At 38.7% G+C, this 20,512-nt stretch overlaps 1 protein-coding gene across 5 annotated transcripts in view; it reads right to left on the bottom strand.

Annotated features, from left to right (window-relative positions):
- bcar3 (BCAR3 adaptor protein, NSP family member) overlaps positions 1-20,512 on the bottom strand; it is a 114,035-nt gene that overhangs the window by 34,377 nt on the left and 59,146 nt on the right. For 4 of the 5 annotated variants that reach the window (XM_088599013.1, XM_088599014.1, XM_088599015.1 and 1 more), the window contains one exon: positions 8,080-8,119. In XM_088599013.1, the coding sequence (XP_088455139.1) occupies positions 8,080-8,119 (40 nt within the window). Of the gene's footprint in view, positions 1-8,079; positions 8,120-16,620; positions 16,721-20,512 lie in introns of those variants that run through there. The other variant, XM_088599018.1, reaches the window with a different exon arrangement.

The raw sequence follows: 20,512 nt of genomic DNA, 5'->3' as shown, positions 1-20,512 counted from the left end.
CTTCAAACAGCCCTTAGAACTATGCAGTTATAATGAACAGGAAATGTTAAAAAAAAATTGTTGAAACTTGGGAATATTTATCAGTTTTAGCTCCACTTCATTTCCCCCTAACTGCTAATAAAATGTAAATAGTGACTTTAAAGCATGCTGGCACACCCTCATAACACTAAAGGAATGCTCTCCCTGTGGATAGTCTGAAAAAAGCTAATTGCGGCTCACTTAGGCCTTGGATGCTTGATATAAATAAAAACCTCCCCTGGGCTGAACTCTGCCCAGTCTATTTTTTTATGTATTATTGGCATAGCCAAGCTCAGAAGCTTGTATCCATTACTGAGAACTTTTCTAACTTTCCTGGCCATTCTTAGCTCCTTCTAACCTTTTTGTTGTTATCATCCACAGGGCTATTAAAAAATGTTACTCCAGGAAGCAACATTTTACCGTTGAGATGTTGTCTAAGAATGAAGTTAGGGAGGTCATTTGCTAGGCCATGCCTCCAGCATTCAAGAAAAATCTGGTTGTCAGGAGATGCAGCAACAGCAGGAGATGTAATCAGGGACGAGGCCTGGGGCTTCTGTTTTAACACCCGGGGGGCTACTGTGTCCTCAGGCCTGAACTCTCAATTAGCGAAATGGCCTAACTGTTAATCGGTTGGTTGAACAAGTTTAACCCTAATCTCCAGTACTGATGCCAACTGATCCCAGGTCAACTGGATTCTTGGTGACAGAGGAGGAGTTGCTCAGCCTTGCTCTAACTTATAACAAAGCGATGTGAAAGTTGAACACTCATTGTCTGCCGAAAGAATACTATTGCTACATTATCACTTGGCACTGTTAAAGAGAAATATTTTTAGATGAGATAGAAATAAAACTTAAAGCTATCTCATCACATGTGTGGCTCCGCTCCTTGCCAGCTGGGTTTTCCACTGTCTCTCGGGTATTTTGCCACCCTAAACATCCCACTGTGTGTGCAGACAGGCAAACAAATGTACTGAGTCAAAACACAGTGGTTTGGAACACTTGCAAGCACCAGAGCGATATGTGTTAACAGTGTTAATTTGCACTTTTATGGTGACATAATGTTACTGTTACATTTGTTTTTGTTAACAGTCACCCACATTATACATTTGATTTTGTATTTTGTTAATGAAAAACATGAACTTCATTCGCACACGGACTCCTGGCAAAAGTCAGTGACACTGCCCTGCTTCCATCAGTACCTAATTGGTAGAAGATTTTGGTTGGCAAGAACCAAACCAGCCTAATTCTTTAATTCTGCTCTATTCACACTTTCTTTTCTTTTTCCAAATTTAACCCTGTCCTGCTGCAGTGGCTGGATGATCTGAAACCATTCTGCAACAATACCCTTTAGCCCCCACAGTGCTATATATCAATTTATCAGCAGGGCTGTTTAACTAATTGAGAACACAACTGAGAAGTCCACTGCAGGGCCTAGAGAGTTACAGCTCAGGGAGTCTTAAAAGTCACCCTGAAATCATCAGTTAATTTCTTTTCAGCCAGAAACAGCCAGCTGTAGTCCTTGAGATCTGCAGAGTGACCATTCCCAGCAATTTCTAAAGTATTTCATTTACAAATAACACACTTTAGTAGTGAAACTGATCCTATGCTGATTAAAGAGTGCAAAGGAACAAGTAAAGGTTTATTCCATGTAAACCTAGCGGCCTACGTGAAATTTAATGGATTGAGATTCTCCAGGATCATGACTGGGCCCCTTTGAATTACAGTATATTGAAGATCAGATCATGGGTCAGAAATCTGTTTTTAGTTACCAGCTGTTAAAGGCCTTTAAAAATAATACTTAAAATGAACAAATGAGCAGTTTGGCTCAATTAGGGGTGTAACAAGAATGAGAAGCAGGGCAATCCATAGACCTCAACTGTGTGACAACAGTTGTAGTCTGCAACTGTTCAGTCAAATGACACCATTAAATCTGTTAATTAACTGGGCAATTATTCCACACGTTTCTGTGTATCAGTCTTTATATAAATTAGGCTCGCATAAAGAATTTAAGTAAATTTTATTGTCAAAATCACAATACAGTACAAGGTATTTGTCTAAGCCACAAGAGGGCACTGTTCATCTTCACTCATGTTACTTAAGTCTAGTGTTACTATTACAGTAATGAGCAGCAAGTTGGGAAATTAAGACTTTTAGTTCCTTTAGGTTTCACAGTGGTATAACAATTAACAGTAAATGTCAGAAAAAATGCTATTTGCTGCAGGGGTCATTGCCTTGGAGGGCTAGACAGGAATCTGGTTTTAATTTCACCTAAGCTATGAGGTGCTTTACTGTATCAATAACAACTTGTTTAATTGGTGAACATTACTGCTAATGGTATGTCTTTGCCCAGTGAGGATTTATGGACACCTATAAAAACCTACAGTATCATGGGCCAAGATGAGAGCCAGTCACCAAGATCCAGAGTATTTATTAATTATGCAAGTAAGTATGCGTGTGAATAATCGTTTCCAAGCTTTAGAACCTGTGCTAATAAACTGTGTCCTTTGCAACTGAAGCTAACATTACATCAGAATAGGCTACCTATTACATATCACGTCTGCTGGAGTTGAATTCAATAAAGATACTATAACTATTTGAGACTCAAGACAGAAGTGCCCTAGCACACATTTAGAACTAAACTCTATCACTACATCCTCTTCTCCAGCAGATCCTAGTCCCCTTGAGTTTATCCCATCCCTCCAGGCAAAATAAAACAATATTCTAAACTTCTTTAGATAAATGTTTGGATTTACATTTTTCAGTTAATCATTAAGTCACACTGGTAAAGATTAAACAAGCTCTTATTCAAGGAGTATGTTTTTATCACGTTATAGATCGAAAGAGACTTGGACCCTGGAATGCAAGTTGCTTTAATTGTAACAAGCTTGTTATTAAGCTTTGTAGCCTCATCATGAATCAAGTACACAAAGTGCTTCTGAGTGCACTTCACTGGCCAAGTTTTCTCCTTCAACTTGTTTGTCATATTTTTTAAACTAGCAGGAAATATGCAGAGCTAGTTCCTTGGAACGGTCAAAATCGTTCAAGGTTCAAAAACATTTCTTTGGCAAAAAGAAAGGGCCATAATATTAATAACTCCAGTAAATAAAACTCATGTAAGAGAATTAGGTATTTTATACAAAGCTTTGTATGTTGAAAGCTTTGGTGGAGGTAAGGAATGGGTGTAAAATGGCTTATGATAAAGGATTCATGGTAGCTTTAAAGCCTGGGAAAGTTCTGTTTTCTGGCGTGCAATATTTTCAGCTACTAAAGTGGTAGCTGTCGAACAGTCACTGATCCAGCTGGTACACGGTGTCAGCACTCATGCCCCTTCTGGCGAAGCTTGATGCTGCCAGTCACAAAGGCGTATGTATTTTTGCTCTGAGAATATGACTGCTTCGATGCAGAGCTGCACAGTCAGTTAAAAAGGCCCATTATCTGGTTCATAAAGGGCCGAAAATCTCCCAGGCCATACAGAGTGCCATTGTTTTCCTAAATCTCTTTCATGACTTGTTAGCAGCTTAATTCGAAGCAGAGCGGATTGTTTTCACTGGGTGGGATAAAAGAATTCTCTGAAAGGATCATTTCACAGCGAGCAGGCTTTCCCCACAGAGTTCTGTGGAGAAGAGCAGGTCAGTTTACAGTTTCCACTTAGGTTTTCTGTGCCTTCTCCTTCCCATACACTTCTGTTCTCTGGCTGGGTCATCAGTGAAGGAAACACAACACCTAGCTTCTATTAAATGGGCTTCTCACTGCACCTAACATATGTGAGGGGGCAGACAGAGCATCAAAATGAATTTTGTCTTCTACTATCTCAATCACTCACTGTGCGTGATGATTCTTAGCTTTTCACTTCACTTCTACAATCCAACTGCTGAACACAAAATATCACACTGCATCACACCGAACTAGTTTCAGCTGAGCAAGAAATGTTAGGAGTCAACGATACCTTAAATGGGTTCTCCGTCCATCCTATTGTATCGTCTCTGTTAACAGAACTAGACTACATAAAAGAGACCAAAATGAGTCAAACACAGACACTGGCACAGGCAAATTCAGATCTCCCTTTCAACCGAAGCAATCATTGCATCTTTCACTGCGGGGTCAACATCAGTCTCTTCTAATCACTGACACCAGGATTTGTATGCAAGTCTCCGGTTATGAATAATACAAAAAAGTGTGTCACAGACGTAAAAGTCTGCCGCAGCATAGATTTTATTTAAACTACTTTTGCGGGCTACTTCTGTACAACAAGGCACCTGCCCACCAGAAACCACAGTACCCTTTGATGTACTTTTTCTCTGTGTCTCATGCTGTAGGCAGCTTGTGCTGAATCCCTTTTTACATTTTACAAATAAAATGAGCTTAGATGTCCATCTAAGGAAAGTTGCAAACAAGAGGAGACCATCCAGCCAGCTTGGTAGTGAGCAGCTAACTGATACAAGGATCTCATCCATCCATTTCTTGAAAGAAGCCAGGGTATCAGCTTCAACAATGCAGCTGCGCAGCTTGTTCCATTCTCCTACAACCCTTCATGCGTAAAGGAGTGCCTTCTATTCTGTTTTAAATATACTTCCCTTACTTTCCATTTGTACCCTTTGGGTTGTGTTTTGATGTTGATTTTTATTATGTCCACAGTGTTCACTTTGTCAGTGCCTTTGAGGATTTTGAGTATGTGAATTAGTTACCATCATAGTCTTCTGTCAGTGCAGGGTACTCCCTGCAAAGACCCCGGGAATTTATATGATTGCTCTTCTCTGGAATTAATTCAGTATTATTTTTGTAGCATTGTGAACATAATTGTACCCAGCATTGTAAATGAGGTCTTACTAATGCATTGTATAATTGTAACCTTGTATTCCTTGATTTATCTCCTACAGTTTAGCTAAACACTGTTTTGTATTGTTTCACTACAGTATATTGCCTGTAAAAGATGTAAATGGTGTATCAGTAGGAACACTTACTTATTTCTCTAAAGTAGCTTCTTCAAGTTTGTTGTTTCTCAACTTTCATTTATAGTTCATGTTTTTTCTGCCTGCAACCCTGCATGTCTCTACTTTAAATGCCAGGTGTTTTCTCAGTCCTGGGTTATAGTTTCTTTGCCTTTGTTTCTCAGTCTCAACATTATTTTCTGTTCTTCCTAACGCAGTATTATAGTGTTACTTTATACTATAGTAATACGTTCTTTAAAATTTCACTTACTTCACTTTTTTCACAGTATAGGAAAAATAAATAAGACAAGCAGTGTTCTCTCCACTAAGGATGTCCTTAGAAGTTAAGGTGTGAACTAACAATTCAGGACTAAATAAAGAAATGATGTGTGCATTAGAGGAATACTATGCCAAAAATGGTGAGCAGAAGTTAAATCGCTTCACTTTTTGGCAGAATTTTGTAAGTAAAGTTCATCTTTACCTTGGCTTCCTAAAACAGTGTTACAAGATACAGAATATAAAGTAAAGATCTTTGGCTCCAATCTGTCAGACATCTTTGTCTGAATGGCTGATTTCTGCTGGAGAGTCAGAGGTCAGACCACAAGGACCGGGAGAAACAACTATAAAGCTGATTCCATCCAACAAATGCAATGACACTTATTATTGTTCTACCAAAATGCCTCACAGTTAAAAAGCAAGCCTGAATTAACCTTGCCGTTGTGATGTCATTACCTTTAATTCAGAAACCCAAAAGACTGTGAAGAGTAGCTTGTTTCCTTAGCTTAGTCTATGTCTTACAATCTTGGACTATGTTCCTGGCCATGGGTCGGGCTCAGAAATGATTTTTAATGCAGCCCCTGTTATATCACTTGCTTGTCTCAGGTTTATACCTGCGACCCTACTAAATGCTTGTGTTGGCTCCTGGTCTCCACTTCCACTCGTTAGGTCATTCAGTCTTGTCAGCAGCTCTTTGCTTTTTATGTTGGCTTGAGAACCCAACCCAAGTGAGAGGGGAGTGAGTGCAAAGATCTCAGACAACTGAGAGAGGTTGCTGTGTGGTGACAGAATACACTTGTAAGGGCACTTGGGCAAAAGCATTTATGCCCTCTCTCAAAGCAGAACTAAGGAAGCAAGTCAAGCCTATCAGAACAAAAGAATAAACTCAAGCCAGAAGGATCAATACAAAAATAGATTTCTGCCATGTTATTATGACTGAACTATAATTTTGCTGAATCTAAGTGACCTTACATGAGGAATTAGATTACAGTGTCTCGATAACGGTACACAAGAGGTGATTTGCCATTTGCTTTTCTTTTCTATGAACATAAGAAAGGTTCTAAACAAAAGAAGGCTTTTCAGCCCAGCTGTCTTGGTTCATGAATTGTGTCCCAGGATCTTATCATCTCCAGGTGGAGAGGTAATAGATTACTTCAGCTATTGATCTAGGGGGAAATTGAGTGAGCTGAGGACTGTGCAAGCCCAAAGTAGGTTTAATCACAGCACTGAGGTTACAGTAAATCAGATGGTTTAACACCTTATTCAAAATATAGACCTCCGACAGATTTTCTCCTGTCCTCAACTAGGGTGTTAGTTTAGAAATTCTGGACCAGAGGAAAGTGAGACACCTGCTGGTTCGTCATCTTTCGAACATCTTATTCTTTTTAACAATTTTATGAAGCGCTTCTTCCATCTTATCCTGCCATCCATCCATTTTCTAACTGCTTTATCCAATACACAGTCACAGGGGAGCCGGTGTTTATCCAAGCAAGCAACAGACACAAGACAGGGTACACCCTGGATGCACTGCCAGTCCATATCAGGGCAGACACTGACTCAAATGCACTCACTCACACCAGGGCCAGTTTTCCAAGAAGTCAATTAACCTACCAGTATCTTTGTCCTTGGACTATGTGAGGAAACCAGAGCTTCCGAAAGAAACACACACAAACATAGGGAAAACATACAAACTCCGCACAGATTGCACCCTGAAGCCCAAAATTAGCCCCAAGACCCCAGTGCTGTGAGGCAGCACTGCTAACCACTGCATCACCATGTCATCCTCTTTAACCTCTTAATTTATTATGTCATTTAGACTACTACGCTCTTGACATTCAGTCACTTGTTGGATGAAACTTTTTTCATGTCAGGACAATCTTTCCCCATTGCCTTTAAAATAGCTTGACAAAATTAAGAAATACCTCTGACATGATAGGTTAAATATAAAGAAATAAGTTATTCATAAAAGCCATTTTCCATAAAAGATTATTTCACAGCAATTGAAATCATCTTCAAATACCAACAAGCCAACAACCCAAGGAGAACCCTTTAAAAAACCTTTGTGTGTGTGCAGAACAACACAAAATGACTCCATAACAGCCCACTTGTGGCAAAACATTATCTAACATATTTTCCTGAGTAATCTCAGAATGACTGTTTATAGATAAGTTTATCCATTCCTGCCATTCTCTGGAAAAAATTCAGCAGAAAACACTTTTCTTGCCAGGATCTCAGAGGTGATAGAAGTGTGTCCAGCCCTGTTTCGATCTTGATAAGCAGGAAAGAGTTTTGAGATAGGAAGTTTTCAGATACACTCTGTGAGAAAGAAACTAAGAGAAAGAAACTAAAACGTACCTAACACCGAAGGAACCTTTCTCTTCTGAAAATCACATTTTTCTACCTGAATGTTTCAGGTGCAAAAACAAGACAAAGGACAGCAGAAATGCAGTTGTTTTTCAAACACACAAGCACACGCACACAAACACAAACATACAAACACACATTAAATGCAGGAGCAAAGTAAAAAAGTAAAATCTAAGACATAAACCAATGAGAGAGCATATTCCAAGAAGAAACGGAAATTTGCTCCTGTTGTGCATTACTAAGCTGGAAGTATGCCCACCTAATATATATATATATTTGTTATATCAATTTTTCTAAGAGTAACAAATCACTAAAATAACGGAGGTATTGTATTCAATGTACAAGCATTTATGCAGGTACACTATAGTGATGAATTTACCTGAGGGTAAAATATCTTTGTTTTGCTAAAACACATCCTGGATTTCACCATCAAAGAGCTAGAGAAAGTAAACAATATGTAAAAAGTATGAATTAATTAAACTGAAACAACTTACCTTCACATATTCCAGTGTGGGATCCATACAGTACTGCTCCCTACCAGAAAACAAGGAATAAAAACTCCTTTTAATCCACAAAGACACAGATTTCTATGATGCACATCACATACAGAAATTTCCCAAGCAACGTCAACACCCTTGCAGACCTACTTCCCAGACAACTGTAATCTGTAAAGAGTTCTGTACAAAAACAGAATGAGCTCCTGTCTCTTGGAGAGCAGAAAGCAAGAGTGCTGACTTCTAACCACGACACAAACTTGCGGGGTTACAAGAGTTCAGAGTTCAACTACATGATGTCACACATGTCAGATAATTGTAGCAATAGGATTTAAACAAACTCCACCAGACTGACACTTCTTTAGAAAAGTACTGTCATTTCTTGATGCTGCTGTTTTCCAGTAACATTAAAAGGTATTAGAAGAACACAAAGAAAGTCCACATTAAAACAAGATGAAAGGCAATCTTTCAAAATTGACAGAATAGCAATGAGCCCCTGTTATTCATTGATGTAAAGCATCTTCCAGGTTCTTCTGAGCACTGTTCTCTACACTTTCAAGCTTTTTATTCGGTGCTTATGGAGGCTTAAGTATAAGATCTGAACGGCAAAGGATTAGAGACAAGAGGAAAATTAATTCCCCAAGACTTTAATGAGATTGTTTCAGAGGAACCAGTGAGAAAGAAAAAAAAATTTCCCTGACATTCTGTGAACTGAGTTAAGACATTGATTACTAATTGTACTAACTTTGACTAAAACTGAAAACCAAAGAAATATCCTAATACAAAAACTCAATACAGCACTGTATGTACATTTTCTGTCAGCGAATTAGGTGAGCAGTCAATGTTCCAACACAATCAAGAGTCTTAACCCCCCTAAGTAATGAAATAGCCCACATTCCTTTATTCAAAGGCGCACAATATAATTTATACCCAAGATGTAGGAAATGAAATAGAATCAGATCCTGGAAAGCTCTCTCACCACATCCTTCAGGTTCTGGAAAAAAACACTGCAAGCATTTTCCAGATTTAGCCCTTTAAACAAGTCTGGTTTTTCACAAGAGAAAAGTTGTCCCCCCCCTTCCCTCCTCAGTCTTTCATCTTGGAGTTCTGGGTATCAAAACAGAAGTTGTTACAATGTTCTAGCCTGATCTCAGAAGAGAAGCCAAGCAGAGCTGGGCCTGGTTAGTATTGGTTAGCCCCCCAATAAAAGCAAGTAGTCCTGGTAGACCAGTAGGTGGCATTCTGTCCTTTAGACTAGAATTTCTAAAACCAATAACCCAGTGTGGAAGTGCAGTAGGAGGTATGAATTAATGACATTAAACAGAGGTCTTGATTATTAAAGGTTAATGTTCAAAAGGGTAAAGGTGGTAAGCCTTGTGTTATGGTTACATTTCACTCTGGGCTGCCCCAGTCAGGCTATCCTAAAGTCGCCTGCCTAGATATAAAGCATTTTGGGATCCAATGGAAGAAAAACTGTTATATGACTACAATTAATTATTAAATAAATGGTTTGTGCAGGCCAAACCTAACTTTTGTTCATTTTTCCTGGCAAAAAGAGAAAGCAGTGATGTGCCACCTGTAGAATAACAACTCTTAAAATCGCACAGCATCTCAGGAATGTGAGAAGCCAAACAAATACTCTTGTGAAATATAAAAACAAAACAAGTGCTGACCAACATAAGAAAGCACAAAAAGATACATAATCTTTTGACAGGCAATTCAGACATTGAGATGACAGCTCTTTGCTCCATGATCAAAAATGAACGTACATGACAGAAATCGTCACTCAAAGAAATATACTTGCTCTCACGACTTCTGGTATTTCAGTCAGTAGTCTGTATCTGAAGTGTGAAAGGCCATATTAAAAGCAGCAGCTATTTCACTGTCCAAATCAGTCCTCAAAACTCAGGCAATACCTAGTTTGACCACCTCTCATACTGTACCTTGTTTATTGTCATACTGTACCTTGAGTCATCCATGCTAAACATGTTGTGAATATGTAAAATACTGTTAGTAACAAGAGCAACAAAAAAATCCTTGAAATAAACATGAATTGAGCTTTTTTATTATACCAGCACATTAATGAAGGTATTGTTCCATTGTGATGTGAAAGCATTTCCACAACACAATGCTTTCATTTAATACTTTCAGCTTTAGGCCTTTGTTTTCTTTGATTGAATGGACACTAATTTTATATTCTTTTCCTCCTGCACCAATTTCAATAAACAAAGCTGTCATTGCAGCTCTGGGTCATGGTGTGTGGTACAATACCTTTGATGGGGCTGAACGGCTTGTAAGTTCTATTTAAAACCAGTGTTACAACTGATAAATTACAACAACGGATAAATTACTGTCAACCTGTTTTATAGATCCACACACTGCACCGGGAGATGGAGGCGTCAAATGAGAACCAGGTTGCTGTTGGTAGTGTAACTGGTCGACCAGCAGGTGGTGCTCTTCCTTCAGAGAGGCTGCCTTGCTTGTATTGCAGGGTTACATTCCCATACTCATTTGCTGCCACTTTCCCACATTTGCCTCTATCCATGATTGTGCACGAGACTCTTGGAATACGACTCTTGGAATAATCAAATTATCTCCTTTGCCTACATCAAGAGGTGTTAGCGGGACTAGTAGGGGGCACTCTCCCTGCGGTCTGTGTGGCTCCAAATGCCCAAGTATAGTGATGGGGACACTATACTGTAAAAATGCACGTCCTCAGGACGAGACTTGTGGTAATTAGAAATCCCAGGGTGTTACCCCGGTGTCCTGGCCAAATTTCGCTCCCCACTGATAGCTGATGTGTGGGGAGCGTTCTGGCGCACTATGGCTGCCGTCACATTATCCAGGTGGGGCTGCACATTGGTGGTGGTGGAGGGGAGTCCCCATTACCTGTAAAGCGCTTTGAGTGGAGTGTCTAGAAAAGCGCTATAAAAGTGTAGGGAATTATTATTTATTTTTCAGATTAATAAAGTAACAGATTTGCTCACCATTTTATGTTCTGGACATCAAGGGTGATGTGCAAACCTAGGGTTTCATAAACTGTACAGGCACTACAGATTTTAAATGGAAAGAAGAGGTTACTTGTGAAAGTACAAGTCTTCATGTTGACACATCTTATGTGTCATTGATCAAGAAGCAAAGCATATCTCTCAGATGCATTTGGTTTAAAATATTTTTTTCGATCTTTAATAGACATCATCAACAAACCATTAACCCAACATGTTTGAGACCAGTACCAAAACATAAACCAATTACAAAATGAGAACTGGGAGCACAGCTTTACACAGAGGATACTTGTGAGTATTGAACAAGCTACACATCCATGTTGTTGAAGTCTGCCTTCTTTCAGAAAGGAGGAGATCCTTGGATACATTAATTACAAACTACCAATGGGCTAGATGGGCCCATTAGCCTCCTGGGCTTTCTGTGGTTGGCCTGAGCCGTGAATGGCAAAATCACAGAAAAGTGAGTACCTTTCCTAACGTATAAAAGTAATAAACATGACAGTTTGGTCATATGAAATCCTGGAGTTGAAAAGCAAACCGCAAAACTGTCCAGGGTTGTGAAAATGGCAGGAAAAATAATTGGGAAACAACGGCCCCGGCTCAGCGATTTTTATCATAATACAGTTCTCAGAATCTCAAAGTACATCACAGCTGATTCCACACATCCACTCTATTCTCAATTCATAATTCTCCCATCAGGGAGATGGAATAGGGTACAAAAATAAAATTTATAAGAAGTCTTTTGTCCCCTCTGCAATAAAACTGCTCAATGAATGTATGTAAATGTAGTTCCCCCACTACCTATTTATTTATCCATTTATTTATGCATCACATCCTGTTGTTGTGATTTTATGTGATATATGTAAAATGTGTATGTAAAATGTGATGTATCAAAATCTCCAGTCCCTGAGACATTCTAACAATTGACACAGGAGTCCTGGCACACCACGGGTTAAAGCATGTGAACGTTCGAAATCATCATTTGCGGACAATATGAAACAATGGTGCACATGGAAAAAAAGGAGAATGACATCATCTACATAAAGCACTCAACTAAGGAACCAGTAATTTGGCTGTCATCCAGCCCACTGAACCACAACAGTATTGTTCCTTAGAAAATTATTCTCAAGCATGAAAGTAGGTATTGCAGGACAGAGTTTCAGAAATTAAAATCAAGCTTGGCGATGATGCAGTGCGGCTCACAACAGGCCAGCCAGTTTATAATCTGATAGATGTTCAGCTTTGAAGAGACAGCTGCATTCAAACTGAATCTGAGAAAGGGCTGGCTGGGCTGTCATGGGCCTGGTGGTGTTTGTTGACAGCAGAGAAGTGTATGTATCCTGAGAACAGGTCCTATTTACTTGAACTTGGAGATGTGGGTTTCAGCTGCTAGCTTCACTGTAATGAAGTTACTGTAATGAACCATCATTTTTAAAACTGTACTTTCAGCAGGTGCCGTTCTATGAAAAGCAGCACACAATTCCTTAAAATATTAATACTGTATAATAAAATGATCATTATTGCATATATTATTAACTTAAAATACATACTATGTGTATATCGTTAATCCTTAAATAATGCAGGATGGCAATGTCTTGTAGTGGTTAGGATTCTAGATGGGGATGTCCCAGGTGTGATCCTGTTGTTGTACCTACTTTAGTGTAAACAAGGTACAGCACTTACATTGTTCTGGTAAATACCCTGATGTGTGACTCATCCCCCATGTCATTATCGAGAGTAATAATTAATTTTTAATTTTATACCTGCTTAAATCGAGGTTTAAAATAAAAAGCTGAAGAAAACCCATGAAAGTACATCATTTCATTTTAGTTTTATACAAGAAAGTGGTTTCTCAGTGTGTTAAAGCACACCTAATTTCCACAGATTTCAGTTATATTTTCCCTTGCCGAACTTGGTAAAGTATTTTAAAGCAGAAGAATCCATTTTTAATTTTTAACGTGTTCTTTTCTGAATTCCTGATTTACTTCTGAAATGTTTTACACATTAGCAGCTCTGTGAAAACTTTAAAATCAGAGATATGGTTATGAAAGTGGAGTGAGGGTGACCAGGTTCTAACCATAATCAGACGTGGGTCTCTGTGCTCTCCGAATGTGTCACCCTGCAGTTCCAGTTGGTGTAAAGCAGTACTTAAAAAACAAAATGGGCTGTGCATGAGCTTGCCTTGAGATAGAGATTTCTGACCGTTCCTTCTCCAACAAAAACATTAGGGGCTGATTACCACTTTCCTGTCAACTAAGTACATGTTTATTTAAATAGTAGATGTACAGCAACACAAACATATACAGTACAAAGACAGGACCTGTTATCACACCAAACACCTTGACCCAGCGCTGAACCACTCAGATCAGGAATCAGCCTGGTTACTTTAACTCCTGTGGAATGCGAACAGCAGTTGCATCAAGCCAGAGGCACTTAACAGGTCTAGATTTCAGAGAATTGCATTTATTGCTTGACTGTCTTTTGTAAACCTCTAAAAGCCAAAATGAGAAAACAAAGGATTCAGAGTTTCAGGGATGTTGTTGACACTGCTACAGACTGCATACCTAACTACTATATGTAACTACACGTGACTTTTACAGTAACACCTGTTGGTTGTAAAATAACTTGTTAACAATCACACTTTCTAACCAGACACCTTGGCTTTTTAATATCAGGTAATATCTTTATTTGGTTTAAAACAAAGTTCTTTCATATCTAGGACTGTGACTATTTTATTTAAAAGACTATTCTGCAGTTCCATTGAAACACACAGACTATAATTGTATCATGGTGTTTAAGAGCTCTATGAAACCTGAAAGCGAACATGCTGTCTTTTATACAGGCTTAAGTGACTGGTTCACTTGCCTTCTTCCAAAGTTTTTTCACTGCTAACAGTTGATTTTTCATGAGTAATTACTTGCAGTTAGTAATTATATGCATGTAATTTAGAAAGAAAAACAAAATCTGAGTTCTTGTGTCCTTTCTCCCTTCATTAACAATCAAAAGGGCATGTAAAGACCCACAGCATATGTTTAGAAAGAAATGTCTTCTCTGCTTTTCCACTTGCTGACAAAATTCATCTAAAACCTCCTTATATTCATCAGAAGAAAAAGCCTTGTAATCCAACCTGTCTTGTAATCACCACAGATATAAACAAAAAAGAGTCAATTAAACAAGACACCCCATTATGCACTTCATTATGAAGTATTTTTTAATCTGCTTTTTTCAAGTGGACTAGGTTTGCTTTAATGCTAAACACATTCCTCTGATTCTTCTTTCTGAAACACCCTTGAGTTCTGAAGGCCAGAACTGTTTATCTCAGCAACAGTTTCAGAGCCAGCCTCAGTGTACCAGGAACATAAAACGGCCTTCTGAGTAAGTTACGTCAGACAGTCGAGAGTCTGCAGATCTCCGCAATTAACCATGACTGGCACAATGGTAAAACTTGTCTTTAGCAGCTACAAAACCCTTTGAATTGTAAAGATATTATATGATAATACTCAGATATTATAATAATAACAGTGTCATATCTATCAATAGTGTCCAACAAAAACACATTTTCAGGCCCTGAAATGTTTCAGTTAATTTCCTACTTACTAAAGAATTCAGGAAGAATACTTTCCTTTCAAGGCAATGAATGGATTAAGTTGGAAGAGAATCATTGGAATGACCAATGCACTTTGAAAAGAGATTTTTATATTAATGTAGTTGTGGTCGATCAAAAATGTATTTTTGACCAATCAGTATTTATCATTCCACCCGTGTTCTATCTGCAAAATTTAATACAGGGCAGCAGGGGTGCCAGAGCCTAACCTGGGAAACAAGAGGTGCAAGGCAAGGTACACTCTGGATGGAAGGCCTGTCCATCCCAGGGTACACTGAGACAGACACGCACACTCACAGCAGGGCCAATTTTCCCAGAAGCCAATTAACCTACAACGTATGTCTTTGGACTGTGAGAGGAAACTGGAGCGCCCAGAGGAAACCCACTCAGACACAGGGAGAATGTACAAACTCCACACAGCGAGCACTCCAGGTTCAGAACTAAACCCAGGGCCCCAGTGCTGTGAGGTAGCAATGCTATCCACTATGCCACTCTGCTGCCCCAATCAGAATTCACAACTTCTAACAAATTCTTGCTCAATATTGTCATGAAATGCTTCACAGCAACAAAAGCTGAAGTGTTATGCTGTTGTCCTAAATGGATGGATTATAACCCTGTTTGGCCCAGACCAGTAAGTAAAGTATCTCCAGGCTCTCTGTAATGTAGGCAATGAATTACCACATGAAAGATGGAGTTCAAAAAAGTTTTCATATGCTATGTCATTAATTCCTTTTTAATCCTCAGAGCTGATCTCAGCCAGCTGAGCTCATACTGCTAACAGCTAATTTCCCTACATCTTTTTTGATTAATCTTTTTTCTTGTTCCCTATAGTAATAAAGCACGCTTAAATCATTAGCTTGGCTCAGACTTTTACATTTTTACTGCTTTTCTAAAACAAATCCTTTGTTGATATCTCAAGAAAATCTAAACATTAGAAGGGGGCACCTTATATTAGTAACTAACTACAGGTGATTGCTTATTCAAGCCCTCACACACTCAGATGAATCCACCAGCGCATTCATTACAGAGACATGTTGGACCAGACCGCATGAATGTCAGTCATTCCCATAGTCTTCTCTGACCACTTACGTAATGACATACTAAGCCTAAGAAAAAAACAGCCATCAATGACCACATCCTTTGTCCATTTTCCAAGCCAACAGTCATGATCTTGCAATGTAAAATTTAATCCAAAAGTGCACCGAGGGAAAATGAATTATGTACTTGAAGATGAAGCACTCCATAAAAAAAACAAAAGCCTAGATCTTAAAAAGTGCATTAGGTTTCATGAGCCAGAGAATTACAAAACTATGTGCAAGTATATTTCCAATAGAGAACAGAAGGCACTTCTTTACCCAGAGGGTAGTGGGAGTGTGGAACAAGCTATACAGCCCTGTGGATGAAACCGATACTTTGGCTTCCTTCAAGAAATGGCTGGATGAGAGTCTTGGGTTAATATAATATTAATTACCAAACAGGCTACACGGATTAAACAGCCTTCTCTTGTTTGTGTGCTCTTAAATTCTGAGTTCTTGTGAAGAATTTTGACATCTAAAGAGAAGCACAGATTTCTTAAGTAAATATAATGTTATTGTATAACGGACACACTGACACGGGACAGGTTTTGAAACTGCTCCTAAACCGAAAGAAATGTAACCATAAACTTAATCCTGAATTTCTGTTTAACTGATATTGACTCGAATCGCCATTCCCATGCTCGTCGGACCAACAGTCACAGCAGACTCACTGCTAACAACACCAATCCTGTCATTTAATTTGTAACCATAACTTACATGGTCACATATCATGCGTAAAAATCAGTGACACTTGTCAGACTCCAATCCCAGCCAATATTTAAAGCCTGGCTTTTCTTCTTCTGGTGCTTTAGTCTTAGCCATTAGCTACTGGTCTTAGCTTTCCCCAGCCACTTACCATTTGTGCTTCGGCTGTGCTTGATCTACATGCTCCTGGATTGCCCATGACTGTGTTTTGTGATTCTTCTGGATTTTGACCCTGGCTTGCTGTTTCTACTTTGCTTCCGTGTTTGCCTGTAAGTACCTCCAAGCCTTCCTGGAGTTTGACCTCCCCCTGTTCCTGGCTACGATTTGGATTACGTTTTGCTTGTTTGCTTGTTTGCTTGTTTCCTGAACCTGCACCTGAATACAGTCAGAAAGCCTCAGACTGTAGACTTTAAAATGTTTGTGCAAACTCTATTTACTTCATCTGCTTCAACCTTTCACATTTCCTAATACTTGGGAGTCAGAAGAGACAAACCTACCATATTGACACTCGTGTCCTATTACAAAGTATTCAGCTAGCCAACAACATAATTTGCTATCAATCACACATAAAGAATACACATATAAAGGGTCCACTGACTTCTGTAAGGAGCAGAGGAAATTAAACATTATGTTTCCCATAGTGGGCAGCACAGTGGAGCAGTGGTTGGCATGGCTTCCTTGCAGTTCTGAGGCTGTGGATTCTACCTGCATGGAGTTTGTATGTTCTCCCCGTGTTCGCATGGAATTCGTCTGGGTGCTGTGGTTTCCTCCCATAGTACCCAGTCCAAAAGCATACTGATAGGTTAATTGACTTCTGGGAAAATCAGCCCTAGGTATAATTGTGTACATGTCTGTGTGTCTGGCCTGCGATGGAGTGGCATCCAATCCAAGGTGTACCCTGCCTTGTAGCCATTGCTTGCTGGGATAGGCTCCATCTTCACAGTGTCCCTGAATTGGAATATAGATATAAAATGGAAGGTTGGGTTTTCCAAAGTGAATTATGCCTAGTACAATTAATAAAGCAAATCTATTGAAGAGAAGGTTCTCTAAAGTTTCATAATTGTACTTCAACCTGGACAATTGCCTTTTGTTTTTAAACTGTAAAGTTTAAACTTTGTGGTTTACAGTGTAAACCACAGGTGATTAAAACTTCCTTTGGCAAAGTTTATTTTTGCTTAAAAAAGCATTAATTTGCTCAAATTAAGATGTGATTTCTATTTGTTTCTATCCTCTGTGAACTTCAACGACACAAAGTATTTGATTCATCTATGTCCACCTGGAGTTTCTATTAATCTGAAAGTCAAACAACGTCTCTTCCAACGAGTTAAACCAAGTAAGAGGTTTCTGTGTGCGATTTAAGTGAAAAGTAAATTATTCTACAGCTGTGAAATCCATAAGAAAACTTGAATGACTTTATTTTGTTATTCAGAAGTCAGTTCATGTTATTTAGCTGACCTTGAAGCTAAATAAGCTTGGAATAAACTCAGGTTTTTAGTGACATGCAACATACATAATATTTTCTTGTTACAGAAACAATGTTCTCCTTCCACATCAAGCTAGATATTAAGATAAGGTGGGCATGATGGCCTCCTCCCACTTAAATGAGAGATTGATGGGAAAATAAAACTTGATGAATGTGAATGATGTTACTGCTGATTGTTCAAGTGATGTGTGCACCAGCATGTTTAATTGTGCAGCTTTACTCTTTGGTATACCTTTCTTGTAAGAAACATTCACCACATGTAACTTCTTTGTGAAACAAAAAGGGAAATACAGATAACATATACAAATTGAGTGTTAATGTCCTTTTAGGAATCCTTTGAGCTGCAGCCAAATGCTTCCAACTTTTCTGTCTTCTACACAGAATCTTTTTAAGCTCCATAACTTGTCATTTCCAGCTCTGGCAAAGACCAGAGAGTAAGGCAGTGTGGTTCTGGAGACAGCTGTTTTCTGAAACTGAGCCAGGATCCATCCAGAATTTTTTTTTATTTTGAGAGGTGCCTTGATGCTGCTTAGAGGTTTTACATCCAGTGACTTCTTTGTTTTAGAATCTTACCGAGATTGGTGATGTTTATATGTAGAATGTACACTAAAAAATACTTTACTTTCAAACTAAGCCTGCTTTGATTTGTACAGTTAATGCTTGGAGAAGTATTGAGCAGCTGTGTCCTCCCATTTAAATAAACTCTTAAATAAACTCTTTGCATATAACTTGTCACAACTGATTTCAGTTTAAAAAAATAATTACTTTGTGTTTGTTACAAAGTTTATACCTGGCTGAAGATAAAAAAAAAACCTAGAGGCAATTTTCCTCCATGACCAACTTTTTACTTTTTATTATACAGGTCATACTCAAGAATAAAATACCTTGTTTTTATCTATTGGAAGTGCACAGGACTAATGTAAATTGTCCAGAAAAACAAAATGTCATTCTGCATGAAATACCTGAGGGATCTCTATAGCAGCAAAAGAGCATCTTGATGCTTTTAGCATAATAAGACTGAGGATTCGTCACATCTGCTCTACCGCACAATGATGTGAGGAGTCCCTGCCTGTGAGAGGTAGGATTAAGCTCAACAAATAATCTCAGTTATCCACTTCCACGTGACAGACATCAGAACCACGCATTACTCAAATAGAAAGCTCCACATTTCTAAAACACACGACTAGCCATTACAGAAGTTTTCTTTTCTTAAGTGACATCACATGGAACTTACAAAGAAGCTTGCTGAAGCACCTGAAGACAAGTCTGCAGTGTGACACTCTCCCTCTTTCTCTGTTTCGCACCTCAATTTCATTCATTTAAAGCCTGCTGGGCATTTATTGGGGCCACAAAGAGAGAGCGCTGTCCATCTTCTTCAGAATAGAAAAGTATTTGATACAAAATCGAGAGTCCTGAAACCACAGAATGTTCTCTAATGTCATGCAGCGTTGCATGGTGTTGTTATGGAAACCAGCTGAGGTCTGGGTCACTGCTGCCACTGAAGAACAACCTGTTTTTTCTCATTCTCTCTTTCTCTTGTTTCATAACATGCTATCTAAGATTAAGCATTCAACGTGAACATGTTTGAAGGCTTGTCTCAGGCAATTCAAATGTCAAAGAACCAAAGTAATAGTAAACCTGGAGACACCAAAGACATTATTAGCTTCCACTAGCTATATTATCTGGTCACGTGTAAATGAAAAAAGAAACTGAAAGCATTTTTTGCTTAAAATTGTCTATTTATAGGAGGCCATTTGACTCTTTTTGCTCATGTAATTCCAAGGAGTCAATTAATCCAATTATGTCATCCAGCCACTTCTTGAAAAAAGCCAAGGTTTCAGGCAGAATGCTTGACTGCTGTTAGTAGCTGGCCAGTACTGAGCAAAACCAGGACCTCAGGCTCATGGACCTCAGTGTGGACTAGCCTTTAGTGTGGACTAGCTCGGTCTTTACCATCTGTCTGCCTGTGTTTCACACTGTCTTTCTGAGGTCTGAGGTTCTGTTTTTTTCATGCTTGCTGGTGTGTTTGATCATTATTGTCACTGTTTTCAGATGGTGGTATTGCTACCAGCAGCATTTCCCACCACGGGAAGCCCTTTTGTGAACAAAGGCAGAGGTTTAAATAAAGACTTCAGGTTCTGAAAATTATGTACTCGCACGGTTCAACCCTTTGACGGTGCTGGTGAAACAGAAAATATCTATATCTGCTTATCTATTTTTGTGTCTATAAACCAATCTAAATAGATATTGATATTTATATTTTAGTAGCGTATTGTATAAATTTGAACTTATCACATATCTAAATATATTTACACTGATACAGTCAACTGTGTCTCTTGTGTAAGACAAATATATTCTAGTTCGAAACTTCAGCCATTCATACAGATCACTCATTAGTATCATTCTTATTGATACTTCTCTTTTTTAGTGATTAGTATCAAATTTTTTTAGGGTGTTTAAGAGGTATGGATTACTTAAAATCCTTTTTATAGAGCATGCATTAAAATGTAAAAAAACAATTTTAATTAATCACATCACGGCCTTTCAGGTAAAGACTGCT

The sequence above is a fragment of the Lepisosteus platostomus genome, chromosome 11, assembly GCF_059453375.1.
Source record: "Lepisosteus platostomus isolate fLepPlt1 chromosome 11, fLepPlt1.hap1, whole genome shotgun sequence".
NCBI classification, from domain to species: Eukaryota; Metazoa; Chordata; class Actinopteri; order Semionotiformes; family Lepisosteidae; genus Lepisosteus; species Lepisosteus platostomus.
This window is presented reverse-complemented; position numbering and strand designations above follow the sequence as displayed.